The sequence below is a fragment of the Podarcis gaigeae genome (genome assembly GCF_964106915.1).
Source record: "Podarcis gaigeae genome assembly, chromosome: 6".
NCBI lineage: Eukaryota > Metazoa > Chordata > Lepidosauria > Squamata > Lacertidae > Podarcis > Podarcis gaigeae.
The window spans coordinates 752,158-779,339 of NC_139682.1; the positions used below are offsets into that span (position 1 = coordinate 752,158).

Below are 27,182 nucleotides of genomic sequence, written 5' to 3' on the forward strand. Positions count from 1 at the left end.
TTTATTTAAAAGGCATTTCTGGGTTATTTGTGGGGCACAGGAATTCGTTCATTTAATTTTTTCCCCAAAATATAGTCCAGCCCCCCACATGGTCTGAGGAACAGTGGACCGGCCCCCTGCTGAGAAAGTTTGCTGACCCCTGAAAGCCTACTCCCCAACAGGATATCAGCTCCCTAAATCTCCCTCTATTACCCTGGCAATCCCCATTTAAATCTGGGAAGAAGCACTTCCTTTTTTATGTCCCCAAACTTTTCTCCATCCACTTTCCCCCTGCAAGGCATCATTGTAGAAACATGTATCTCTCACTCGCCTTTTAAAGCCCCAAACACCGCCCCTCATAGGAGAGTCCCTCCACCTCCTTGATAATTTGGGCGGACTTTTCCCAAACCTTTCCCAGCCCTTTTGAGGTGAGCTAACGGAACTGCACACTTTCACTCCTCATGCGGTTGCGCCATAGATTTGCAGAATGGCATTACAATACTGGCAAGTTTCGTTTTATTTCATTTATTTCTGAACCAATGGAGGACACAGACAACAGGAGGTGCTGTTCTGCCAGTTTTCACCAGGCACCGGGACTTGCAAACCAAAATAAGCAGCTCTTCCTTTAACCCTTTGGTGAGTGTCACGAAATGAGCAGACCAGGACTTGGCACTGAGCACTCAGGGGGAGGAGGATGTGATGAAGGCCAGGGGTCTGACTCCCCTAGGTGGGACACCCTTTCCCCCTTTGCCCCTTGAGCTGCTAAGCATGCTCTGCAGAACTTGCAGGGAGTCTCTCTGGTTTTTGAAATGACCTCCCCCCCTGTTTGCAAGAGGTCACCAGTCTCCCTGGACCCACTGGGTGTGGGATGCTCTCCCCTCTGGGGAAATTGCCCATGTGCAAGGGGTTGGACTAGTGGACCTTTTAGGTGCCTTCCAATCATACAAGTCTAGGATTCTACGTCAGGGGGCTGGCAAGTTGCCACAGTAGGACATGCGATGAGCCAACGTGGTGCGGTGGTTCGAGTGCCGGACGAGAATCCGGGAGGGACTAGAGTTCAAACCCTCACTTCGGCCGTGAAGCCTACAGGGTGACCTTGGGGGCCAGTCGCACTTCCTCTCAGCCTGGCCTACCTCACAGGGTTGTTGTGGGAATTAAGTGACAATGGGGGTGGGATTGGAACCATATATGCCCCCTTGACCCCCTTAGAGGAAAAACATGGCCCCTAAAGGCAAGAAATAAAATAAAATAAATATATAAGAAGCAGGGGCCAGCAGAAGACTGTTGGCTGTTCCCACATCACCCCCAGGCCCAGTTGCTCATTGGGGTGGGGGCCGCATCCTGTCCCCCTGTCATTCCCAGTTCCACCAGAGACACGTGGCAGAGGGGTTCCCCCCCCCCCAGGGTCCACACCAACGAGGCAGCTTCTCAACAGGGCAGAATCTGTTTTCCAAAAGAGCAGCAGAGACAAAGGCACCCCCCCCCCCCAGCTCAGCATCCTCAAGGCTTGCTCAGGAAGCTGAAAGGGCGAGGCAGGGAGGCAATGGGCTTCTTCCGACTGCTGTTGACAGGAACACTGTCCTGGCACATGGAGGTTCTACTTAGCCGTGTGGCCAACAGCGTCTGAAAGGCCCCTCCCTCCTCTTCCTCCTCCACAGAACTGCCTGCTCCTTCCTGAAGGGGGCCGGTGAGCAATAAATTCGAACCACCTGCCAGCTATAAATCATCCGGCTGCCTCAATGTGGTTGTACTTGAGAACTCCTAATTTTGTCAGAATGAATCGGATTTGAAGATCTTATGATTTGTGGACCGAGATCTCTGACAAACAAACATCTATGTGTGAAATTACGGCATTCTTGCCTTTGCAAATATCTTTGGAGACAAATAAATTTCTCAGACAGCCAGGTTGCTACATAGTTCTCATGAACGCTTGGCCAATCCATCGTCCATGTCTGAAGAAGCACATCATCGCCTTTCCAGCTCTGAAACACGGGAGGGCTCTCTTCCAAGGCTGGCACTGCCCTTGGTTCGGTTGGCGACCAGACTGCAACCAGGCCGTTGCAGGGAGAGGAGGACAATGCTGCTGAAATCTGCTTCCAGGAAGGGCGGTTGGAATGGCACAAGATTTGGGGAGGACAAGGAGGGCAAATTGTCTCTTGGGTGCTGGCGGGAGGCTCCGGGGGGCTGGCATTGCCCTTTGCCCTCTGGATCTCCCCCACTGCCCGACTCAAGAAGGCAAGTCGAAGATCTCGTGGCAGAAGCACTGGCAGAGGCTGTAGAAGACGCAGAGGATGAGGGTGGAGGGCACAAGGCTCACCAGGACGATGCCCAGGTTGAGACGCTCCACCAGCAGGAGGTAGATGCCAAAGGGCAGAGAGCTGAAGTAGACCAGGCAGAGGACGCCCACCAGAAAGCGCGGGAAGGCGTGCCACGTGGCGCAGGGCTGGCACTTGCCCAGGGGGCCGTAGCAGGGCAGCGAGGTCAGGCTGGGCGGGCGGTAGAGGCGCATGACATCCAGGACCCCCACCCCCTCGGGGGCCGCCATGTCCTCGGGCACCTCCAGGAGGGTGATGACCAGGCAGTCCGAGGAGGAGCTGTGCCCACCCTCTGCAAAGGGCTCCAGGATGCTGGGGCACAGCAGCACCTCCGGGGAGGGGGCCGCCCCCCCAGCCCTGGCGCCCCCTCCTTGCTTCCGGGCCCTCTCGCGGCAGCTGAGCAAAGCCAGGACCTGCCCGTCATCCTGCAGGCGCCCCACGTCCCTGTCCGGCGGCAGGGGCATCTCCTGGCGGCAGAAGGGGCAGCTGAGGGTCCCGGGCGGCTCGCCCACCTCTACCATCTTGCGCAGGCAGCGGGCGCAGACACGATGGCGGCAGCTCAGCAGTTTGGGGCGGCGGCTGCGGCCGTCAAATCGCTCGTAGCAGATCTTGCACTCCATCTCGTGGGCTGCGAAGACCAGCGGCTGGGGGGCCACTGCTTTGGCCTTGCCAGGGGACATAGCGGCCTTGGAGGAGGGGAGCCTGGCTGCGTGGGGGGCAGAGAGAGCACAACACAAGAAGGTTAGAAGAGCCACGGTGGGCCAGGCCAATGCCCTGCCTCGTCCAGCAACCTGTTCTCACCCTAAGAATCCGGATGAGATTCCCTGCCTTTTCCCCTGGTGAGACTCAGGTAGACTGTCTCTGGGCTTGGAGGTTCCATAAAAGCATAAGACGAGCTTGCTGGTTGCTGTGCACGCAGAAGAGCACAGGCTCAGCCCCTGGGAGTCCTGGCATCCCCAGGCAGGCGTGGGGATGCCCTCTACCTGGAACGCTGCTGCCAGCCTGTGTCTACAATACTACACTAGACTGCACAGGATAAAGCAGCTGCTGCCTGCATCCCTGTAAGACTTGGCAGGTCTCAGATGGTTACCATTAACCCTTAGGTCTAGGAATTTTAAAGCATTATTATATCAAAACATTGCTTTTTTAAAAAAATGGAGGAAATGGCAGCATAAGATATTCTTTAAAAAAACAAAAATAGTTACAGTGTCAGACTAAGATCAGGGTTCAAATCTCCCATTCGGAAATGAAGCTCCCTGGGTGACCTTGGGGGCCAGTCGCTGCCTCAGCCTAACCTACCCCAGAGGGTTGTTGGGGGGATTAGACTGGGGGGGGGCTGTGCGTCACCTTGACCTCCTTGGATTGAAAGGTGGGGTGTCCATACACTACAATAAATAAATAAGAAGGAAAATGTCCCTTTTCTCCCCTTGAAGAAACTCTGGGAAGGTCTGCGTATTCTGAAGTGGAAATATATTCTTCATTTCCCCGGTTTGTCTCTACTGCTGGGCCTTCCCATCGCTGGTTTGGCTGGGTCACATCCAGGCTCCTGCCTGGGCACCAGGGCGCTGTCTCAGGAGGCCATAAGAAGAGCCTGCAGGATCAGGCCAAAGCGGGGGCCCATCTAGTCCCCAACCCTCTTCTCACTGGGGCCAACTAGATGGATTCCAATGCAAGAGCCCCATTCTCCCCTCCTGTGGCTTCCAGCAACTGGTATTCCGGCCTCCACTGGGGAGGCAAGGCAGAGCCATGGAGAGCCCTCTCGTCTTCCTCCTCCTCCTCCCTGAATCCGCCTAACCCCCTTGGAAAGGTTGCTGAGCCCCACGGCCTCCGCCGGCTGGGCGTCCAGCAATGGCCTGAGCCCCCCCGTCCCCCCCCGTCTTGGCTGGGCTGCTGAGCAGGACGCATCTGGCCTCTGGGCACACGCGCGCAATTGCGCGCAGGCTGGCTGAGAAGCAGAGCGCCTCACCTGCTGCCAAGAACGGGGGGGGGGGCACCTGTGGCCCTCCAGACGTGCCTGGGCTCCAGCTCCCATCCTCAGCCCCAGCCAGCGCGCTCAGGGAGGGTCACAGAGGACAGAGGACCCCCCCGCAAAAAAAAACCACCATCCATGCAACCCTGTGAGAAGCTTGCGGCCCTTCCTCCCGCGGTTGGGGAGGGGGGATTCTCTCCTGCCTTGCCCAGCTGCTGGCTTCGGGGACCCCCTCGCCCAGATCGCGCACCCCCCCCCGTCGGTACCGCTGCTGGGAGAGCCTGGCCGGGCCCCAGGCAGCACCGGGTGGAGTCCTTCCTCGCCCCTCTCCTTCCCCAGAGCTCAAGGGAACCCATCCCTCTCCCTACCTGGTGCGCGGAGGGGCGGGCGGGGGTCGTCCCGCCCGGGGATGTCCCGCCGGCCTCCCAGAGAGGCGCTGCCTGCTCCGGCTCCTGCTGCAACCCCGGGCAGACGCTCGCGCGGGCCGCCGGCAGCCACCGCCTGGCCGTTGCCATGGCAACAGAGCCGGGATGCAGGAGGAGGCGGCGGAGATGGAGAGGATGCTGATGGCTGGTCAGGCTCAGGCGCCCTCCCCGCTTCCCCCTCCCCGGATGTACGGCCTGATTCCACCCCCAGCTCCGCGGATATGCGGGGATCAAGCCCCCCCCCCACTCAGCAGCTCAGCTGGGGGTCCCGCCGACCCAGCGCACCCCATCCTTTCCCCCAGAGGCCCCCAAGTTGCTTGGGGAGGGGAGAGGCAACGCAGAAGATGCGGCCGCGGCCTTGCGCATCCTTCGGAGGGCGCTGCCCCACTTCGCCGTGGAGACAATGGTGCCATGGTGGCGCTGCCCGCCGCTGTGCTCCTGGGGGGCCTTGGGCCACTCACTGCCTCTCTGCCTGCCTGCCCTACCTGGTTGGCTGGTGCAGAAAATATTGAAGGTCGGGGGAGCGAGCCATGGGCGCCCTCCTGTGCGCCTCAGAGGAAAGGTGGGAGACCCACTGATCAGAAGGTTGGTGGTTCGAATCCCCGCGACGGGGTGAGCTCCCGTTGCTCAGTCCCTGCTCCTGCCAACCTAGCAGTTCAAAAGCAAGTCAAAGTGCAAGTAGATAAATAGGTACCACTCCGGCGGGAAGGTAAACGGCGTTTCCGTGCGCTGCTCTGGTTCGCCAGAAGCGGCTTAGTCATGCTGGCCACATGACCCGGAAGCTGTACACCAGCTCCCTCGGCCAATAAAGCGAGATGAGTGCCGCTACCCCAGAGTCGGCCATGACTGGACCTAATGCTAAGACCAGACCATGTCATTACCGAGGAGGCAGGTTTAGTCGTTGTTTGATGACTATCCCTGCCTCCAGGTCTGGTCCTGACCGAAAGGATACAGTAATCAGCAAGGGAAACCCACATGACCTGAAAGTGTTGCTGTGCAATGCCAGGTCAATGATGAATAAAACCACTGCCATCCACGATCTGATTGTGGATGGAGGATTTGACCTGGCATGTGTGACAGAGACCTGGTTGGATGAAGCAGATGGGCCTGTCCTTGCCGCTGCTTGCCCACCAGGTTTCTCTTACGCACAGCAACCCAGGTCATGTGGGCGGGGAGGGGGGGTTGCAGTGATTTTTAGGAAGTCATTAGTCTGCACCAGGCGTCCTATTGGGAAGACCCAGTTTTCTGAGTGCATGTTCTGGAAGTTGGGCAATAGGGGCAGTACAGGATTCCTACTGGTGTACCGACCTCCCCGCTGCACCAAGGATTCCCTGCCCGAGCTGCTTCAGGTCGTGGCGGATATGCTCCTGGAGACACCTAGCTTGGTTGTCCTGGGGGATTTTAACATCCATGCCGACACGACCTTACAAGGGGCCGCTCGGGACTTCGTGGAAAGCATGGCCTCCATGGGGCTGTCCCTGAATAAGTCTGGCCCAACTCATAGCCACGGACATGCCTTAGACTTGGTGTTTACCTCTACGGATGTTGGTGATCTGACATTAACTAAAAGCGAAACAAAAGAAGTGCCATGGTCAGATCACTTCCTGGTGCAACTGGACTTCTCCGCAACCCTTCCCCTTCGCAGGGAGGTGGGACCGATTCGGATGGTCCGCCCCCGCCACTTAATGGATCCAATTGGCTTCCAGAGAGTGGTAGGGGATGCTTTATCCCAAGTTGATGGCCTTTCAGCTGATTCCCTGGTGGCCCGCTGGAATGCGGAGTTAACCAGGGCTATTGACTGTCTGGCTCCGAAGCGCCCTCTCCGATTGCATGGAGCCCGGACAGCCCCGTGGTTTTCCCCGGAGCTGAGGGTGATGAAACAATCGTTGAGACGGCTAGAGCGCCGGTGGCGGAAAACTCATTCTGAATCAGACCGGACACGGGTTAGAGCTCAACGTCGAGCCTACCAAGTGGCAATGGCGACGGCGAAGAGGGCCTTCTTCGCCGCCTCCATTGCATCTGCAGAAAACAGCAGCAGGAGACTTTTTCAGGTGGTTCGCAATCTATCAGAACCACCTGTACCACCGGGGCCTGGTAGGGACCCCAAGATCTCCTGCAATGCTTTTGCAAAGTTTTTTGCAGATAAAATCGCTCAGATTCAGAAGGAGGTAGACTCCACTGTGGGAGCAGGGCCAGGGCGGGAGAGTGCTAGAGTTCTGTCTGGTCCTGTTACATGGGATCAATTCCAATCTGTTACCTCCGAGGATGTGGACAGGCTGCTTGGACGAGTGAAACCGACCACCTGTCTCCTTGATCCTTGCCCATCCTGGCTGACAAAAGCGAGCCGGGAAGGGCTGGGCGATGGGCTCTGCGGGGTGGTGAATGCTTCCCTCTGTGAGGGAGCCTTCCCAGACCCGCTGAAAGAGGCGGTCATTAAACCGCTTCTTAAAAAAACATCTTTAGACCCGGCCAATTTGGCCAACTATCGCCCAGTCTCAAATCTGCCATTCTTGGGCAAGGTGATTGAGCGGGTGGTTGCTGAACAACTCCAAGCACGCCTGGAGGAAACGGACCATTTGGATCCCTTCCAGTCGGGATTCAGGCCTCACCATGGGACTGAAACTGCCTTGGTCGCGCTGGTTGATGATCTCCGGCGGGCTAGGGACAAAGGTGAGAGCTGTTTCCTAGTTCTGCTGGATCTCTCAGCGGCCTTTGACACCATCGACCATAACATCCTTCTGGACCGTCTAGAGGGGCTGGGAGCTGGGGGCACTGTCATACAGTGGTTCCGTTCCTTCCTCCTGGGCCGTGTCCAGAAAGTGGTGGTGGGGGGTGAGTGTTCAGACCCCTGGGCTCTCACTTGTGGGGTGCCTCAGGGTTCTGTCCTCTCCCCCATGCTTTTTAATATCTATATGAAGCCGCTGGGAGAGATCATCAGGGGGTATGGACTGGGTGTTCATCAGTATGCAGATGACACCCAGCTCTACCTCTCCTTTAAATCAGAACCAGTGAAGGCGGTGAAGGTCCTGTGTGAGTGCCTGGAGGCGGTTGGAGGTTGGATGGCGGCTAACAGATTGAGGTTGAATCCTGACAAGACAGAAGTACTGTTTTTGGGGGACAGGAGGCGGGCAGGTGTGGAGGATTCCCTGGTCCTGAATGGGGTAACTGTGCCCCTGAAGGACCAGGTGCACAGCCTGGGAGTCATTTTGGACTCACAGCTGTCCATGGAGGCGCAGATTAACTCTGTGTCCAGGGCAGCTGTCTACCAGCTCCACCTGGTACGCAGGCTAAGACCCTACCTCCCCGCGGACTGTCTCGCCAGAGTGGTGCATGCTCTAGTTATCTCACGCTTGGTCTACTGCAACGCGCTCTACGTGGGGCTACCTGAAGGTGACCCGGAAACTGCAATTAATCCAGAATGCGGCAGCGAGACTGGTGACTGGGAGTGGCCGCCGGGACCACATAACACCGGTTCTGAGAGATCTGCATTGGCTCCCAGTACGTTTCCGAGCACGATTCAAAGTGTTGGTGCTGACCTTTAAAGCCCTAAACGGCCTCGGTCCTGTATACCTGAAGGAGCGTCTCCACCCCCATCGTTCAGCCCGGACTCTGAGATCCAGCGCCAAGGGCCTTCTGGCGGTTCCCTCATTGCGAGAAGTGAGGCTACAGGGAACCAGACAGAGGGCCTTCTCAGTAGCGGCGCCCGCCCTGTGGAACGCCCTCCCATCAGATGTCAAAGAGATAAAGAATTACCTGATGTTCAGAAGACATCTTAAGGCAGCCCTGTTCAGGGAAGTTTTTAATATGTAATGCTGTACGGTTTTTAACACTGATTGGGAGCCGCCCAGAGTGGCTGGGGAAAACTCAGCCAGATGGGCGGGGTATAAATAATAAATTATTATTATTATTATTATAATGGTCAGGGGTCCCTTTACCTGCACAGAAAATCAAAATAGACATATGTGGGTGATTTGGTCAGCGGAAACTATTGGTCAGGAAAACCAGAGTTGAAGTCCTCACTTGTGCCCTGAAGCTCCCTGGGTGACCATGGCCATTTCCCCACCACCCCTCTACGCCCCACCAGTCTCACTGATTAGGCAGGGTGAAGCACCGGTCTCAGGCGGCAGAAGTGCAAGAAGCGGCACCCCAGCTCTTGCCGAATGCAGGGGGGCATTCCACCAGTGACAGAAGGGGGGGCAAGGGGCAGCACATTTGTTTCACCTCCGGTAGCCAACAGGATGGGGGGCCCCTCCTCGCAGGGTTGTCATGAGGAAAGGAAACTGGAGGGAGGAAGCATGCAAGAAACCTTGGGTTCCTTGGAAGGGAAGCAGAATATAAATGGAGAATAAAAGAACCAAGCCAGAAAACCAGGAACTTCTGCACTACAGACTTGTGGGAGCAAATCTGTCCAGAAGTGCCCAAGAGAGATATAAAATTAAGGAAGGGTTCAGGGAGTTTGGCTCAAATGAAACTGGGAAGATGGCAGACTCAGGCTAGACAAGAGGGAGTCCTTCACATACCCAAGGAATTCGCCAGACGACGAGGTGCTTCTGGGCCTCCAGAGAAGCATGGCACAACGGTCAGCCAACCACCATTAGCTTTCTCAGTGAAAATGGGACAGAGGCAGGTCTTGAGGTCACCTGCTTGCCCACTGACCAGGGAGCAACCCTGCGAAGGCAAACACTGGCTACCTCTCCATCCTCCATGTGCAGCAGCAAACCCATTGATGTTTCATGGAGGGATGCAAGGAACCTTCACAAAACAAACTAATTCTGCACTTGCGTCATTTCCCGCTTGCGTCATTTCTTATTTTCCATAATTTATTCCTGTTTCTGGCATTTGGTATACTTTGGTTAGTCATGGAGGAAGGATGCTGCACTGCTCACTCCACCCCCCCCCCCAGTATTATTCAGGCACGTCTCTGGCTTCTGAAGCTCCCGCAGGTTTCACCGCCCATCTGACATGTTTCTGCAGGCATACTAAGGACTAGTAACCTGCTTTAAAAATAAAATGGAAGCAGAGATGCACATGAACTTACATTTCTGCAGCCTGTGGAATTAGGCCACACATATGCACAATCATGGTTGCATTCCATTTACACCCTAGAATTCTTAAATATAGGTGATATAAGAAAACAAAATTATTTTTTCCTATGTGGCCTGCAACCTCCACACCAAACAAAACTGGATGGCGACCCTTGCTTTTTATTTACTTGATTTATACCGAATTACACTTCAGGCACACTCCGTGCTCCTCCCCATAGTGAAACCGACTCCCTCAGAAGCCGGATGATTCTTCTTCCTTGGAGGTTTCTCAGCAGAGGTTGGGGGGCCATCTGATGGCGATTCTTCAGCTGTGATGCCTGCATTGCAAGGGGTTGGGCTAGACGACCCTTGGGTGGCCTCAATCAATCCTAGGGGAAGGGGCAAGGGTGGCACAGGGAATGCAGAAGCTGGGCTCAGGCCCATCAGACATGGCCTTTGGCCAGTCTCTCCCCCTCCAGGTTCTCATGAAGTCAGAATAAGACCAGACCATCGTGATGTCTTTGGAGTAAGGATGCGATAAGCAATTCAGTGAGATTCCACACAAAGGCACAGCTGGGCAGACCAAGGTTGCGCTAGAAGTGGTCTGGACTGCTCTGTTTGAAATCATACCAGCGCAAGTAGATAAATAGGTACCGCTGTGGCGGGAAGCTAAACGGCGTTTCTGGTTTCCGTCACGGTGTCCCGTTGCGCCAGAAGCGGTATAGTCCTGCTGGCCACATGACCCGGAAAGCTGTCTCTGGACAAACGCTGGCTCCCTCGGCCTGAAAGTGAGATGAGCGCCACAACCCCGTAGTCACCTTGGAGTGGACTTAACTGTTCTGCCTTGGTCAGGCCCCCGTCCTCAGAGTTTCGGGCCCACTTAGGATCACAGAATGGTTAAGAGCTGGAAGGGATCCATTTCAGGGCACCACAATTTAACAAGGATATTGACAAGCTGGAATGTGCGCAGAGGGCAAGCAAGATGATAAAGGGGTTTGGAAAATATGCTTGATAAGGAACAGCTGAGGGAGGTGGGAATGTTTAGCCTGGAAGACACTGAGAGGCATGAGGTTCACCTTCAAGTATCTTAGGGCTGCCACACAGAGAAAGCACCACTGCCATAAACTCAACAGGAAAAGACTTCCTGCATCTTCAGAAGACCTCGTGGCTTCTTTCCACAACCTCCCCACCATCCCACATATGGAGCAAGCTTCTTCTCTTCTGCTCCGGAGGGGAGGACATGAACCACTGGCTTCAACTTACAAGAAAGGAGATTCCGACTCAACACCAGGAAGAACTTTCCAACAGTAAGAGCTGCTGGACAGTGGAATGGACTCCTTCGGAAGGTGGGCTCTCCTTCCTTGGAGGTTTCAAAGCTGGAGTTGCATGGCATGTGTATTTGTGGTATGACAAAGGGGAAGTACATAAAGGATTTTATAACCATATAGTTAGATCACTTTTAAAGGTTGGGAAAGACATAAAGATCTATCGGAACAGAAGACCTCGTGGTGGTGGTGACCAATGGAAGCAACATCAATAAGGAAAGTAAGAAGGAAAGAAAAATGGCCTGCATATAGAGATATTTTAATAGAAACAAAAGGGAAATTAAAATTGGAAGAGCTTGAGGATATTCAAGAATATGTAAATGATTGTCTGCAGTATTATCAATTAAATTAGATATTTAAAGAAGATAGAAAGAAAGGGTTTAGCTATAGTTTATCCAGATTTCAAAGAGAAATTATAGATGATAACACAAAAACACTGAAGATGTATAGTCTACTGTTAGAGTGGGAAACCAAAGATGAAGAGGTTAACTGTGTAATGATTAAATGGGCTCAAGATTTAGAACATAACTTACAAATGGAAGATGGGGGGAAAGTATGGAAATTGAATTTAAAATTCACTGCTTGTAGTGCTCTTAAAGAGAATTACATGAAAATGATGTATAGATGGTATATTACTCCTGTAAAAATGGCAAAAATGTATAGAACAAGCTCCAATAAGGGTTGGAAGTGTAAAGAGAAGGAAGGCGTGTTTTATCACATGTGGTGGACTTGTAATCAAAAGCTATTGGGAAATGATTTACAATGAAATGAAAAAAATGTTTGAGATAACTTTTGTTAAAAGACCAGAAGCTTTCTTGCTAGGCGTTACAGGTCAAGACTTGCCAAAAGAGTGGAAGAAACCATTCACGCATGCTACAACAATGGCTAGGATATTACTAGCCCAAAAATGGAAAGACGACAAGATACCAATGAAAGAAGAATGGCAAGTAAAACTGATGGATTAGGCTGAAATGGCGAAGCTTACTGGAAAACAATAGGCAAAGACAATAGAGATTTTAAAAAAGACTGGGAACCATTTATGATGTACCTACAGAAACACTGTAAAAAAGTAGACTCACTAGCTAGGTTTGACTAAGCACTTACAATTAAGAAAACAAGCATAAAAGTTAAGAGGCAATAATTGGGAAAATAATAAAGCGTAAGATGTAATTTGGGAAATACTGTAAAAAAATGATGTGAATGCAATAATATTTAGCTAAAGTATTACAAATTAAGGTAGAACAAAATAAGCAGAAGAAACAAATATTTAGAGAACCAGAAGAGGAAGTTGAGGGAAGTCAGGGGTTTTGGGGAGACTGGGATTTGCATATAGTTTTTTTGTAATAATGATGATTGTGTTGAATATAAAAATGTAAAGTTTAATAAAAACTATTAAGAAAAATAAAAACAAAGCAGAAGTTGGATGGCCATCTGTCTTGATGCTTTAGTTGAGATTCCTGCATTGCAGGGGGTTGGGCTAGATGACCCTCAGAGACCCAACTCCACGGTTCTATGATACTATGGCTACACAAGAGTGACGGGGTGGGAGGGGAGGCTTTAAAACCCCCCTGCCCTGAAGCACTTCTGGGGCAGCCAGGATGCTATTTCCAGCACTTGGGGTGGGGGGAGAGGCGGGGTTCTTTCATATCCGGGGAGCAAGCTGGCCTTGCAAAAGCACGCCAAGAGTCAGGGCACGCCTTCAGAGGGAAGCACCCGACTGCTCAAGACGGTCACAAAGCCCAGAGCTTGACATTTGCTCTCAAAATCACTGCAGGCCTGGATTGTGTTTGCAGTCAACAAGTCTTCCGTCTAGCCATCGCCAAGCAGGGCTTGAGGGGCTGCCCACTAACAGGTTTCATAGGTTCAAGCAAAAAACAAAACAAAACCTTCCCAAACTTATTGCTGCTGGATGCAGAAGCCAAGCAGAGGAGGAGACATTAACAACCTTTGCATGTGAAAGAGATCCTGGTCTCTGGACCGAAAGAGAGGTTGTGTATTGAGCCACTTAGGATGCTAGTGTCAGTTACACCAACATCCACACACCCTTGTCTTTTCCACAGCACCAAAGCAATTCCTGCAGGTCAGCTGAGCGGGAGGAGCAGGAAGAACAAGAGGTCCCCCCCCCCTTTTACGCACACAAACACACAGCCTGTCCTCTCATCTAGCAGACACAAGAGACACCTTTCCCTCTTCCAAGCTTCCCGGGGTTTCAACTCTACAGGATCAGCACCTTGTGAGCTAACTTTCCCGAACTCAACCTAACATAGGAAAAGCAGCCAAGGCCTGGGGGGCACCGTAATGCTGGTTTTAATGTTCCTAAGAACTGGGAAACAAAATCAAAAATAGACTTTTCCTTTGCTCTTTTGATAAAAGTAATAAAATGGTTAGCACTGTTAAATTAAAATCCTTTAAAAAACACAAAACCCCACTGCTGGTCTCCAAGGAAGCCCGGAGCCTCGGATAAAAACTGCGACGACTACAAAAATGGCAGCCAAGACTTCTGTACACACACAAAGGGGGGCGGCCTTGCCCCACAGGTTACAGTAAACAGCTTCGGTGAAAACACGCAACTGGTACAGCTGGGGAGGAAGAGAGGGGAGGAGGCGGCATGGCCTTTCGGAGCGCGGAGTCGCCACACGGACAGGTATTTACAGTATAGACACACGGCTGGAGCAGCGCAAAGGACACCCCAGGGCATGGGGCCGCCAGCTTCCCTCTGTCCGTGCTCCTTTCCCCTCGCAGACGACTGCCCACGTCCGCCTGCAGCTCTGGGCCACCCCTTGGCCTCCAACACGGCAGGCCAGGCAGCCAGACCCTCACCCCGCTGTCCGTCCCACCTGCCCCGTGGGATCCGTGGGGGAGCTACAACGTGGGCGGCAGGCACCTCCTCGCCCAGCACACCTCAAGGAGGCCAGGAGCCGGTCCTGCCGCTGCGTGGAGCATACGGGGGCGGGGGAACGCCCCCCAGGGAGGGAGGAGGAAGGGGCTGCGGGGCTTGAGAGGAAGGCAGACGTTGCGGAGGAGCTGATCCCCGCCTCCAGCACTGTGGGGCCAGCCCCCTCCCTTGGGAGCAGAGTCCTCTCCCACCGCCGCTGCCCATCAGCCCAGCCAGGAGTGCGCTAGTTCGGGGTGGTCTCCCGGCTGGTGCTCTGGTCCTGAACTGTCTCTCTCTCCTTCTCTGAAGCTGAAGAGGAAGACGAGGAGGAGGAGGAGGAGGCAGACGAAGCCAGGGTCCGCCCCGAGTGCTTATAGGCCGTGACGAGCTCCTGCAGTCTCTCGGCGTTGGGCTCCCACTTGGCGAAGCCGGAGTTGTTTTGCAGGAAGAGGACAGCGGTGTTGTGCACAGCTTTGTAGTACATCTCCTCCCTGGAACAGAAGACAGGCGGTCAAAGCTGCCCCTCGGAGGAGACGAGGGCTGGGACAGAATGCAGCAACTGAACAAGGACACAGAGCTGGACTCCAGCTCCCATCAGCCCCGGCCAACAGCCAGGGATGGTGGGAGATGCAGCTTGGCCTCACAGATTCGCTACTCCCCGTTTTGCATGGAGAACATCCAGTTCAGTCCCTGAAACCTGCTGTCAAAGGGATCTCAGGTGACAAGGCTGGAGGAGAGATGGCCAGACCAGACAGGGGGCTCCTCCTTCTGTCGGTGGCCAACTGGCGGGGGCAGCCAGCGCCTTCACCTCAGGGAAGAGAGGAGCTGCTGGGTGAAGCACCCCTGGAAAGAGCCCACATTTGCTATAATGGCCTGCAGATTGGAAGGGGGCTCAAAATCCCCTGCTCTCCGCTTTCTGTGGGTTAACCAGTTCCTGATCCACAAGCTGACTTTGCCTGGTGTTCTATGACTTCTAAGCCCTGTTTAGGGAAGTTTCTAATGTATGATGTTTTATTGTGCTTTTAATTCTGTTGGGAGCCGCCCAGAGTGGCTGGGGAAACCCAGCAAGATGGGCGGGGTATAAGTAAAATAGCAACTATTAGCAAAGAGGCACTTTGTCAAAAGCTTCTTCAAAGTGCAAGTACACTGTGCCAACTGGATCGCCTCTGTTTACAGCCTGTTGACAGTTTTGAGTGATTCCAAAAGGTTAGTAAGAGCAGACTTGCTCTTGGAGAAGCCATGCTCATTCTTCTTCAGCAAGGCTTGTTCTTCTGTATGCTTGGCAATTCTACCTTTAACATTTTCCACCAGATTCTCCAGAACAGATGTAAAGCTAACTAGCCCCTAATTTACCAGATTCCCCCTCTTTGCAACCCCTTTAAAAAAGGTGTGGCATTGGTAACTCATTAGTCCTCGGCCACAGAGGCCAATCTTAGGGGACAAGTTACATAGCTGTTAGAAGAGCAGCGATTTCACACTTGAGTTAAGAACTCTCTGCCACCATCCAGATCCTGACTCATGACTCCCTTGCTGTGAAGGTTAGGCTCAGGTGCAGGAGTCGGGCCTGCAGATTCGGCAGGGAAGACAGGTGTAAAGAATGCTTCTCTGCAACCTACTTCTGCCCCCTTCAGTGGCCTTTCTTCCAAAGGTCTAAACTGCCTCCTTGATGAGCCTCCTGATACTAAGGTATTTAAAGGTTTCTTTTGTTGCTGGTCTTCTACGTTTTTAGCAATGCGCTCCTGGAATTCTTTTCAGATCCTCTACTGCCGGCTTGCATTTCTTCTGCTAAAGAGATTGCATTCCTTTTTGTTCTCTGATCGCTCACCGCATCTGGGTGACGGGGGCAGGGGAGAAAGAAGGGGCAGGCTTGGGGTTCTCAGCTTACTTTTTGCAGACATGCTGGGAGCCGCTGCGATACTCGTGGTCGAAGGCGGGCAGGATGAGCTGGTGGCGCTTGAACCGGCTCTGCTCCATGCGCGTGAGGGCCGGCGTGGGAGGATCCCGCCACTCTGGGATGAAGACGATGAAGGACAGGGGCTCATTGGAGGCCTCCAGCAGCTTCTAAGGCAGCGGAGAAGAACAAGCACCCTCAGCCTCGTGGGCAAGGGGCGAGTGGCGCTCCAGATGTGGGGGGCAGGGCAGGGGGAGAAAGGAAGACCCCACCTGACAGTGATGCAAGAAGGATGGACCAGGGAGGTGATGTGACCTTGTAGCAAAGCAACACCCCCAAGGGGGGAGCATACCTCAAAGTGGGACACCATGGCATCCATCAGCTCCTCACAGAACGGAGGGTTTGCCTCAAACGAGCCACTGATGGGGAAGAAATCCAGGCAGGGACTGAAGGAGAAAGATGCAGCAGGGCCCGTGAGGGAAGGGGAGGCAGAAAGAACTTGGGGGAAGGTATACCCAACCCCCCCAACCCCCAACCAAAGCCATGGGCGACCTCAGTCTAACACAGCAGGCAGGGGCCCCCGTCTGTCTGTCCTTCCTCCTCCTCCTCCTCCTCTCCCCCTTAGGGCTCCCGCCAGCCCCCTTCTGGCACTCACCCCCTTGAGCCGAAGTAGCCGTCTGTGTCCAGAAAGGCCGAGCAATACTGCTTGAAGTAGCAGTTCAAGGGGGAGGCAAAGCACTCAAAGCTCACGCCAAAGAGCTTGTGCAGGGCTTCGAAGATGTGCACCGGGAGCGCCCCCTGCAGGCCGGTCCCCTCGTAGAGCCCGGTGCCAAACATCATCTGCGGGGAGAGCAAAGGAGAGTGTTCATTACTGGATCGCCCTTAAAGTGAAACCCCAAGCCACCTGCTCCGAGCCCCTAAGCCCCGCAAGAGCCCAGGGCCCGGAGGTCTCGCCAGGGTCACAGGCATCTGCCCGGGGAAGCACCTCAGCCGACTGAGGGGACACCTGGCCCACCAGCCTGGAGAGACAGCCCCCCACCTGCCCCCATCAGCCCAAGCTCAGCAGGGCAGGGCATACCTGGTATCTGCGGAGGAGGCACCACACTCTCGGCAGAAAGCGCTCAAAGGCCGAGTCGTCAATGCAGCTGTACCGATAAAGCAGCCACTGAGGAAGAGCAGAGGGGGAGAAGGTGATGCCGGGATGCAAGGGGTGTGGGTGGCCTGATCCTGACCCTGCCCCCCCCCCCCGGTCTCACTCTCCTCTCCCTGCTGCCACCTACCAGCTTGCTGAAGTAGCTGCGGCTGACTTTCACCATCTCTCCCTTGTAGCGGACGCACACCACGTTGTTCTCCACGTGGATCTCCACGTTTGGCAGCGGGGGGGAAGGGGCGGCCAGCCTCACCGGGTAGCAGTAGACGAGCCGGTCCTGCACCTCTGGAGTTTCTGCCTCCGCTGCAGGTGGAGGGGAGGAGTTAGGGCCACCCAGGCCACAAGGACGAGGGGCAGCTCCCACCCCAGTCCAAGTGCCCCTGACCCAGCTCCCCCCAACACAAAAAGTGGCCGGGAGTCTGCAGCCTCAGCCAGGGTAAGCGGCTGATTGATTTAGGACAGATTTGCTGTTCTTGTTTATCCCAAGGGGGCACACATGCTCTCCCTCTCCTTACTTAATCTTCACAATAGCAACAGCCCTGCAAGGGAGGACAGGCTAAGGGAGGGCGACTGGCCCAAGGATGAGTTTCAGGGCCAAGTACGGGATTTGAATCCAACGCTCTTGACGACGACACCACCTGGGCTTGCGCCTACCAGAGATGTTGTGCTCCTTGAGGATGGCCAGGTGCTTCTCACGAATGCGCTTGACGTACTCCAGAGAGATGTGGTAGATCTTACTGCAAATGCCCTCCACGGAGTCCTTGGCTGCCGCCGACACGTGGGGCCCACACTGCTTGCGCAGGTGCTCCAGGCGGTCCTGGGGGGGGCAGAGGGGGGGCTGTTACACATGCTGGAGTGCCCCCAGGTGCAGACAGGGGGACACGCATACCCAGAGGGGGCTCTGCCCCTGCAAAAGGCCACTGACCATGTAGTCTTCCTTTGAGGCGGAGTGGTCCCGTCGCAGCCAGCTGAAGGTGTCCTCCACGTTCCACTTCACCACCTTCCTGCTGTCTGGGGAGGCACTCCTGCAGCACACAGAGGGCAACATGGCTGAACCCCGTGGCCAACAGAGCACCAAACTCTTCTCCCCGCCTTTAAAACTGAACAAGGACTCAGCAACAGCTTTAAACGCATCCTGCTCTCTCCCTCTCAGTGCTCCGCCTTTTGGCTACTTCCCTTTTCCTCGCGACCTTCCTCCACTGCACAGTTTCTGGTGAGTGGCCTGACTCTCCTTCCTTTTAATCACGCTGCTTGCTTTCCTTCACACACACACACAGCCTTGCCCATTTTGCACTGATTTTCGCAAACCCACCGGACCCTGGCCCCCTCCCCCTCTTGCCCTCTTCCGCTTCTACTCAATGCCAAGCTTCCCACCTGGACTCAATGAGCCTCTTTGCAGCCTCAGCGTATTTGAAGAGCAGCCGCTTGGCTTCCTCCCGGAACTTGATGCGGGACAACCTGCAGGACACGTAAGAAGGTGGAATCACAGAATGGTAAAGTTGGAAGGGACCCCAAGGGTCATCTAGCCCAACCCCCTGCAATGCAGGAACAACAGCTGAAGAATCCCAGGCAGGGGGCCACCCAACCTCTGCGTGAAGACCTCCGAGGAAGGAGAGTCCATCAGAGTCCAGCCCCAGAGAGCCACTGCTGCGAAGACAGGGGTAGGGAACCCCTGAGCACAAATGCCCTAAGGAGAGCCGACTGGATCAGGCCAAGAGCCCACCTGGCCCAGCAGCCGAGAGGCAGGAGCTGAGCAAAACAGCAACTCTCCCCTCCTTTGATTTTCAGCAACTGGCCTTTGCGTAACAAAGAATTTGGAGGAGACTCCCAGGGACCCTCCTTCTCCCTCCCACCTTAGGAGCACCACCTGCCAGCAGTACCTGATGGGAATGTCATTCATGATTTCTCTGAACATAGAAGGAGACACAACCGGTTCACAGTTGCTCGGCAGCAAAGGATCCGTCCCTCTGTCCACCACTTTCCGCTCCAGCATCCAGCGGTTGAAGGATTCCCGCGGAGGTTCGATCCCTGGGGAGGGGAGGGAGGCAGGCTGTGGGCTCTGGGAAGAAGCGCCCAGCATGAGGCAGGCGTCTAGGGGAAAGGGGGCGGGAAGCTTGCAGGCAGAACTCACCCTCTCGCTGCTGGCAGAGCTCCCGGTAATGCTGGCGCAGCTTCAGCATCAGCTGGGACCGGAGGAGCTCCACTTCCGGGTGGGGGCTCAGCACCTCCGAGGGCGCCCTCTGCTTGATCACGGCGTTGGTCTGGATGTCCAAGTCCCAGTACACTCTGCGGGGGGGGGGGGGGGGGACAACAGGCTGTGAACTGCCTGGTCGCTGTGGGAGGGGCTCAGCAGCACCCAAGTCCCTTGCCCAGAGCCCACCTCCACGTCAGTCCCCTCCGGGGGCAGAGCAGGCGGACGCGACTCACTCGGTAGGTCGCAAAAGAGCCGCCTGCTTGTCTTCAGGAGAGACACCAAACATCTTCAGCAGAGCCGCCCCAGGGGCGCTGGAGGAGTTGGGTGTTGGCTGAGTAGGGGCGTTTGCCGGGACATCCACCTGAAAGTGAGAAACGCCAGGTCACCTTGGGAGAGGGCGCAGCGCCAAGGCCAGGCTGGCCAGGGCAACACCCATCTCTCCTCTTATTGCAGGGGACGGAACTGAATCAAAATTGCTACCAGAGATCTCTTGGTTCCTCCCACAAGGAATAGGATAAGGGCAGGACAATAAGGGAGCAGAAAGGCACCCGGCCAATTTGGATACCAATAAATATTAAGAAGAGGAGGTGCTCACGCCAGGGATGCCCAGTTGCCCCTGACGACTTCAACCCACAGGGAGACGTGTCTGCAGACAGCTGCTTCCTGCCAAGAAGTTGCACAGCCAGCCAGTCCGCCAGCCCCAGTTTCCGGGGAACATGCCACACCCATTTGACCTGGTTCCCTCTGCTCTGAAAGGCTCTGCAAGAAAGTTTCTCCAGAAGTTTCTGCAAGAAACAGAAGCAGCCCTGCCTGCCACCTAGGGGAGAAACGCCGTTCAAGCTTCAGTTTGACTGGTGTGGAAATTCTGCCAAACCCATTATCAGGAAGGCAGAAGTGCGGCCTGGCCACAAAACTGGCAAGAACCGGTTTAGCAGGAGCCTAAGGCAGAGTGATAGAAACATGAAAAGCAGCCCCAGATAAGATGCAAGGAGGGCTCTGCCTGTACAGCAAAAAGGCTTGGGTTGAGTAAGTGTTTCCATGGACTTGGAAGGTGGCATGGGGGGAGGTCCTGGGGTGTCAGGAGGGGGCTGCCAGGATGATGCCCTTTTCCTTTAGAGGCTGTGTGTTAATGGAGGCCCTTGTGGACTCTGCCCGGTGATGCATTTCTGAAGAGAAGCCTGGCCAAGTGGGAATCTGCTTTAAGCCTCTGTACTGACTCCCCAAAGGCCATCTCCTCCCACACCTGGGGAGCCTTCGGTGCCCACCAGGCCTACCTTGGCCTTCTTCACGCTGTTGCCGCTGGGCTGAACCTCCTCAGAGAGTCTCCGCTTTCGCGTCTTGTTTTCAGAAGTGGCGGCAGCAGCGGCAGCAGCAGTGGCGGCGGCGGCAGCAGCGGCGGCAGCAGCCGCATCGCCAACTCCTCCTTCTGCAGGCATCGGGGTGGCGTTCAGGCCCAGAGGGTCAGACTAGAAAGCCCAGAAAGAGAAGAGTTAGGCCACCAGGAGCCCGCCCCCCCCCCCCCCCGTGCAGGCAGCTCTCCTTTCTCGAAACCCTCCAGGCGGCCAGGCCTCCCGCTGGCTGCGGACTCCCCTCTCTGCCGCTCGACAGCCAACTCACAATGACGTCGTGCTGCCCCAAAAGCGGCATCTCCCAGAGCGACTGGTTGGTGAAGCGGTTGAAGTAGTAGGGGCGGCTCTCCCGCTTGCTCCAGCACTTCTCCCAGCCGGCCTGCACCAGCTCATCTGAGGGACAGCAGAAGAAGAGCTGTTATCACGATTGTTATATATTCATTTATACCCCAGGACTCAAGGCTGCTTACAGATAAAAAAAACAAGAATCGCTAAAAACCAAAAAAACAATAAATAAAAAACAATTAAACGTTAATAGAACTATATACGTGCATGAAATCTGTTTAAAACTTACAAATAATTGCAATAAAAACAGCATGGCACCAGGCCTTTCATTAAAAAGCAGGCAGTCCCCCAAAGCCTTTTGGAACAAGGAGGTCTTCACCTCCCAGCAGAAGGACAGCAAAGAGGAGGCTGGTCTAGCTTCTCCCGGGAGGGAGTCCCAGAACCTTGGATCAGTTGCCACGGAGAAGGCCCCCTTCCGTGTCCCCACCCAGGGGAACTGAGAGAAGTGGCCTCTACTGAAGATCCTGGGTCCCAGGCAGGTTCATATGGGAGAATAAAGTCTCTCAGCCATGCAGGGCTTGACAGGTCAAAATGAGCACTTTGAATTGTGCCTGGAAACAGGCCCGTGGTTCTGCTCTAGCAAGGGAGTCGCCTGCTCCCTATAACCAGCCCTGGCCAGCAATCTGGTTGCAGCTCTTTGAGCCAGTTGGAAGTTTCTGAGCCCTTTTCAAAGGCAGCCCCACATGGAGCACATTATAGCAATCCAAAAGAGACACCACAAAGACGTGTCTCATGGGGGCCAAATCAGGCACCTCAAGGAACGAGGGGAGCTGGCAGCTTGGCTTCAACTGTGCACATGCACTCCTGGCCACAGCACAAACCTGAGGGCTCAATCCTGCAGCATGCCCAAGAGGCAAACTTGTGTCCGCTCAGAGAGTGCTACCTCATCCAGCACAGGCTGCATCCCTAGAGCCACGGGTCAAAAAAGCTTGGCTGGGGGAGAGGGGGCTGGGCGCCCACATGCAGCTTCCTTCCTGCTTTCTGCCCCCCTCCCCAACACTGTGCTACACGGGGCTCTCCTAACAGCCAACAAGAACCTGGCAAATCAGAGGCCACTGTAAACAGATGGGCAGGATTTTGATTTCACTCTCATGGAAAATATGGATTGATATAAGAGAGTTTGGAGAAGCTGCAGTGTTATATGATCCAAATGGGACTCCAGGGAAGGGGTGGGTGGAAGTCCCAAGATCTGAAGGAATCTCTTTATATGGATATGCAATTGGTGTTTGTTCTAATTTTGTATTGTAAACAGCGAATGAGAATTAATTCACAAACACAGCAAGTACCTGGCAAATCCTGGACCTGCCGGACAGGTTTGGGGGAGCTGGGCTGGTTCTGGTGGGAGGTGCTGGGCGAGTGGCTCATCAGAGCAGCTTCTTCCCCAGAGCTGCCGTGGTTCTCATGGGCCATTTCTCACCATTTGCACTGGAGGAGACAGAAGGAAACGCTGTCACAAGAAGCCCTGTTCACACAGCCACTAGTCCAGACCGGAAGAGCTCTTGCAGGCACAGCCCTCTTGGCCTGCCTGGCAAAACAGGCAGGCACACCTGAGTTTTGAGGGTCCAGAGGCAAACCTCACATGCGCCCCAAAGACAGGGAACACCAAAAAAACCCACGAAAGCATTTATTTGCCCAGACCCTGCAGGCTGAGGTAGCTAAACTCTGGTCCTTTGGATGACGCTGGACTCCAGCTCCCATCAGCCCCAGCCAAGATGGCTGTTAGCACATCTGGAGGGCGGCAGGGTCATTCATGACCAATAGGGCAACTAGCACAAAGGGGAGGGGACACCCTAGTTATAGCTCCTGGGCCTCAAACCCCCCTGCCTGTGTGCACAAGCCAGGAAGAGCAACCAAGAGGGTGGCTGGAGGACACAGAGCCCCACGCAATGAAGCGGTGGAGATCAAGAGAGGTGCCAGCCAGCCCTCCCCAGGCCATCTCCCTTGGGGATGCACTTCCTGCCCATTCGCTCTCTGCTGCCGAATTCTGCTGGAACAGGAGCTGCAGAGCCCTGTGTGCCACGCCAACCCTGACTCCTTTCCCTATTGTTAAGGCATCACCAGGATACCATCTTCTCCACGGAATCCCTTCTACCGAGTCCTGGGCTGGGGCCAACTCAATCTGGAGGCACACGGGAAAAGTTCTCTTGGAAGCCTTGAGAGCTTTTGATCGTTTTAAGCCACGCTCCAGGAACACCAGCCAGACTGTGCGCACACTGCAAGGCATGAGTGTGCACTGCAGGGCAGGCAGGTGGGCTGTCTGCATCTGCCTTGCCTGTATGACACTAGGCTCCGTCTGAGAGGGAGCAGGAGTCCCTCAAGGGGGCAGCCCAGGGAGCCCGCTTTTCCTGTCCAAACAGCATCCAAAAGCAAATGACTCAGCATGGCTACCAGCTGGGCTTCCCTTTGAACTTGCCTGCTCTTGAAGCCTGGTTGTAGCAGAAAAGAGTAGGAGTTCCACTACAGATCTCCAGGCAACCTCAATAGCTCTGCTTGGTTGCGCAAGACACCTGCTCAGGCAGCTAGGTGATGATTCAACTTAAGACACTGGCAAGCCTGTGTTGGGCGGGGAGTGGGGACAGCTTCATTAGGCTTCCTGCACCATTGGTGACCTTGTGCTCTCTCGTTTGCCCCCTCCCATCAACTCACTCCAAGTTTAACAGTCAGAACAGAGCACTGTGCATGAAGGGCTGAATCGGGGTGGAGAACCTGCTGCAGACTCCAACCCCCAGCAGCCTCAGGCAGCGAGGTCAGGAGGGACCGGAGCTGTGGCCAGAAGGCACCCTTGGGCTACCTAAGCACATAAGGTTTCGTCTGATCACATATCTAACGCCAACCACATTCCGCCAGCCAGCACTCTTTGTGCCCAAGTCTGTTATACCCCTGGTCCCCAGGATACAGAGGGAATTATGCCAACGGACACCCAGAACCCCCTGCTCCTTCAGCCCCCAAAGGGATTAGCATAACTGTATTTAAGAACTTGCCCGGCAGACAGAGGTGAAAAGGAACTGTCTGTGGGCAAAGGAGTGTGGCAATATAAGTAGGGCAAGGCCGGCACGCAGCCCTTCTTTGTACCCAGCAAAGGAACCACGTGGGCTGCTAATGGATGAAAGCCTCCCTCTGCCCCCTGCACAGAAACACAGCAGAGAAATGCAGGTCTCGATCCCTCTTCTGCTACATCCCAGCAAGCCAGAATTTGTTTATTTAGAAAGCTCGTAACTTTTGAAGGCTTATTCACAAGGCTGAATTGCCACTAGGGCACAGCTACTGGGTATTGTACGTGGCCCATAGTATGGTAAGAGTCTGAAATGTTTTGAAAATCCAGGCCGTGCCCCCAAGGAGCTTACAGCTTAGAAGCCGCAACGGCAGAGAAACATTCCTGCTTCCTGCTCTGTGGAGAAGCCAGTTGGAGTGTGGAAATGGGCACCGGGAGCAGCAGCTTGGAGCCCGACCAGTCCAAGGAATTATTTGGGATACAGAAGGATTCCTCCCGGAAATTGAGAAAACTGCTGTTTGGAAAGGGTGCTGGGGCTTTGAACACAGAACTCCCAGCACCCTTCCCAAACCGGAGCACCCAGGATTCCTTGGGAGAAGAAGCAAAGGCACCTTGACTTGTGTGTCGGGCGAGTCTGTACACCGGGGGAAATCTGTAAGGGGCTTTAGTTGGGGGCAGCAAATGCCTTTGAACACCGGCTACGGGGAGACCCCCAAAGTGGGGGGAGTGCTGCTTGTGGTGCTCAGCCGCCCCTTGTGGGGCATCTAAGCCTCCATTCCTTGCGACAACAGCAGCGGAGGGCACGGATCTGCCGGCAAGAAGGAAAAACAGAACACGGGAGGAGCTTCTGGAGGCCCCGTTTTAATGGGAGGGCAGCCGCCTGGGAGACACCAGGAAGGTCCATGGGAGGAGGAGGAGGAGGAGGAGGAGGAGATACCCACAGGGGGCGGCCTCCGCCAGGAACCAGAAGCTGCGGCGCCGGCGAGGGCGAGGGCGACGATCCTGGGCGACTAGCGGCGGAGGAGGCTAGCGGCGGCTGGTGCGGGGCGCCGGGGCCAGGTCTCCTTGGGGCTCCTTGGGCCGGCGGCGGGGCGCTGCAACGGGGCTGCAAGGCAAGGAGGCGGCGGTGAGCCAGGGAGGGAGGGGCGGGCGGGCGGGCGGGCGGGCTGGAGAAGCCATTGGCTGGGCGGCCCACGGAGGGTGGATCGGGGGCTGGGCCGCCCGGCGCAGCCCGGCCAGAGCGAGGCAGGCGGGCAGGCGAGCAGGACGGAGGGCGGCCGCCCGCCCGCCCGCCCGGCCGGCAGGCGCGCGCGGAGAGGAGGCCCGGCCGCGGGGCGGAGGGCGGCGGGGGCTCCGTCGAGGCCGAGGCGGCTCCGGGCGCTCCCTTCCCGGCCCGGGCGGCGAGAGGAGCCGCAGCCCCGCCGCTCTTCCGCCCGGGGCGCCGGGGAGCCTCCGCCAGGGGGCGCTGCCGCGTCTCGCCCCGGAGAAGGAGGGAGGGGGAGCCGCGCAGACACACACTCAGGCGCGCTCCCGCCCTCTCGGCCGCGCGCGCGTCTCCTTCCAAGATGGCGGCGGCGTCGCCCTGGGCGGCCCCTCCTCCCCTCGCCCGCCGCGCCCCCGCCCCCTCGCGCGCGCGCTCCCGCCCCCCGCGGCCCCGAGCGCCGCCTCCCGGGGCCGCGCCGCGCCGCCCTCACCTGGGGCCGGGGCGCCGGGCTGCTGGGGGCCTCTCCGCTCTGCGCCGCCCTCCCGCCGCCGCCTCACCCGGGCAGCCGCCGCCGCCATCTTGTCTTCGGGACCCGCGGCCAGCGGCGCGCAGGCGCCGGACACACCCCGCCGAGACCACTGCGCAGGCGCCGCTCGGGGGGCGCGGCGGGGCGGCGCAGGCGCACTGCCAGGCTGGCGGGGGGGGCAGAGAGACGCGGCGCCGCGCGCGCAGGCGCAGACCGGAAACGCGCTCTGGGTCGCCCGGGGTGGCGAGTTCGAATCCCGTCCGGGGTGGCGCAGCTCAGAAAATAATTCGATTCGCGAAAGAGGTTGGGGACCACCACTCCCCCCAAGAGAGCGCCCGCACCGTGGAGCTGCGGTGCTGACGGGGCCACAGCACTGCCGGTTGCATCAGCTGCTGTTGCAAGTCTGGGTCAAGTTCAAGGTGTTGCAACTAGAAGCTGAAGCTCGAAGCGGTTTACCCGCGAGGGGGCCTGACTCACCGACAGTCCCTTGAGCGCCTCCTTCTGCAGAAGGGGCTCCTTAATTCCCCTTACGCCTGGGCAAAAACTTGACCTTTCAATAATAATAATAATAACAATAATAATAATAATAATAATTTATTATTTATACCCCGCCCATCTGGCTGGGTTTCCCCAGCCACTCTGGGCGGCTTCCAACAGAACACTAAAATACAATAACCTATTAAACATTAAAAGCTTTCCTAACAGGGCTGCCTTCAGATGTCTTCTAAAAGTCTGGTAGTTGTTCTTCTCTTTGACATCTGGTGGGAGGGCGTTCCACAGGGCGGGTGCCACCACCGAGAAGGCCCTCTGCCTGGTTCCCTGTAGCTTTGCTTCTCGCAATGAGGGAACCGCCAGAAGGCCTTTGGCGCTGGACCTCAGTGTCCGGGCAGAACGATGGGGGTGGAGACGCTCCTTCAGGTATACTGGACCAAGGCCATATAGCGCTTTCAAGGTCAGCACCAACACTTTGAATTGTGCTCGGAAACGTCCTGGGAGCCAATGTAGGTCTTTCAGGACCAGTGTTATGTGGTCTCGACGGCCACTCCCAGTCACCAGTCTAGCTGCCGCATTCTGGATTAATTGCAGTTTCCGGGTCACCTTCAAAGGTAACCCCACGTAGAGCGCATGGCAGTAGTCCAAGTGGGAGATAACCAGAGCATGCACCACTCTGGCGAGACAGTCTGCAGGCAGGGTGGGTGTCATCCTGCGTACCAGATGGAGCTGGTAGACAGCTGCCCTGGACACAGAATTGACCTGCGCCTCTATGGACAGCTGTGAGTCCAAAATGACTCCCAGGCTGCGCACCTGGTCCAGTAGCTGAAGCTGAGAGCGGTTTATCTGCAAGGGGGCTTGACCCACCGACGGTCCCTTGAGCGCCTCCTTAATTCCCCTTACACCTTGGTAAGAACTCGACCTTTCATTAATAATAGTAATTATTATTATTTATTTATACCCCTAAACAGCAGCAGCAACTCCACTTTGGAACTCCCTGCCTCATGACACCAAACACTCAACTGCACTCCCTTTGACGCCTGTGAAAAGCATTTTTGTTTAGACATGCCTGCCCAAATATTTACAAAGCTAATGTGAGTTTTAATCTGTTTTAGTCCACTGTTATT

At 55.6% G+C, this 27,182-nt stretch overlaps 1 protein-coding gene and 1 pseudogene across 3 annotated transcripts; both read right to left on the bottom strand.

The window, feature by feature from the left end:
* Positions 1-488: 488 nt before the first annotated feature.
* On the bottom strand, positions 489-4,946 carry LOC310847844 (E3 ubiquitin-protein ligase RNF182 pseudogene; annotated as a pseudogene). Its single transcript, XR_014568704.1, has 2 exons — positions 4,632-4,946; positions 489-3,000 (listed from the first exon to the last, which is right to left on the bottom strand). The product of XR_014568704.1 is annotated as an E3 ubiquitin-protein ligase RNF182 pseudogene (transcript).
* An 8,376-nt stretch (positions 4,947-13,322) lies between these two features.
* Positions 13,323-24,909, bottom strand: PCIF1 (phosphorylated CTD interacting factor 1). 2 transcript variants are annotated; one of them, XM_083744279.1, is made up of 16 exons: positions 24,775-24,909; positions 22,128-22,266; positions 20,765-20,889; positions 20,422-20,613; positions 19,381-19,508; positions 19,085-19,239; positions 18,834-18,981; positions 18,328-18,411; positions 17,879-17,978; positions 17,608-17,770; positions 17,084-17,256; positions 16,882-16,968; positions 16,459-16,643; positions 16,156-16,249; positions 15,798-15,973; positions 13,323-14,403 (listed from the first exon to the last, which is right to left on the bottom strand). In XM_083744279.1, exons 2-16 carry the CDS (start codon positions 22,249-22,251, stop codon positions 14,157-14,159), a joined length of 2,181 nt encoding a protein of 726 aa, XP_083600405.1. In that variant the 5' UTR covers positions 22,252-22,266; positions 24,775-24,909; the 3' UTR covers positions 13,323-14,156. The 2 variants fall into 2 exon arrangements, with proteins under 2 accessions (XP_083600405.1, XP_083600406.1); XM_083744280.1 differs by having other exon boundaries at positions 24,445-24,853.
* Between the last annotated feature and the right edge of the window lie 2,273 nt (positions 24,910-27,182).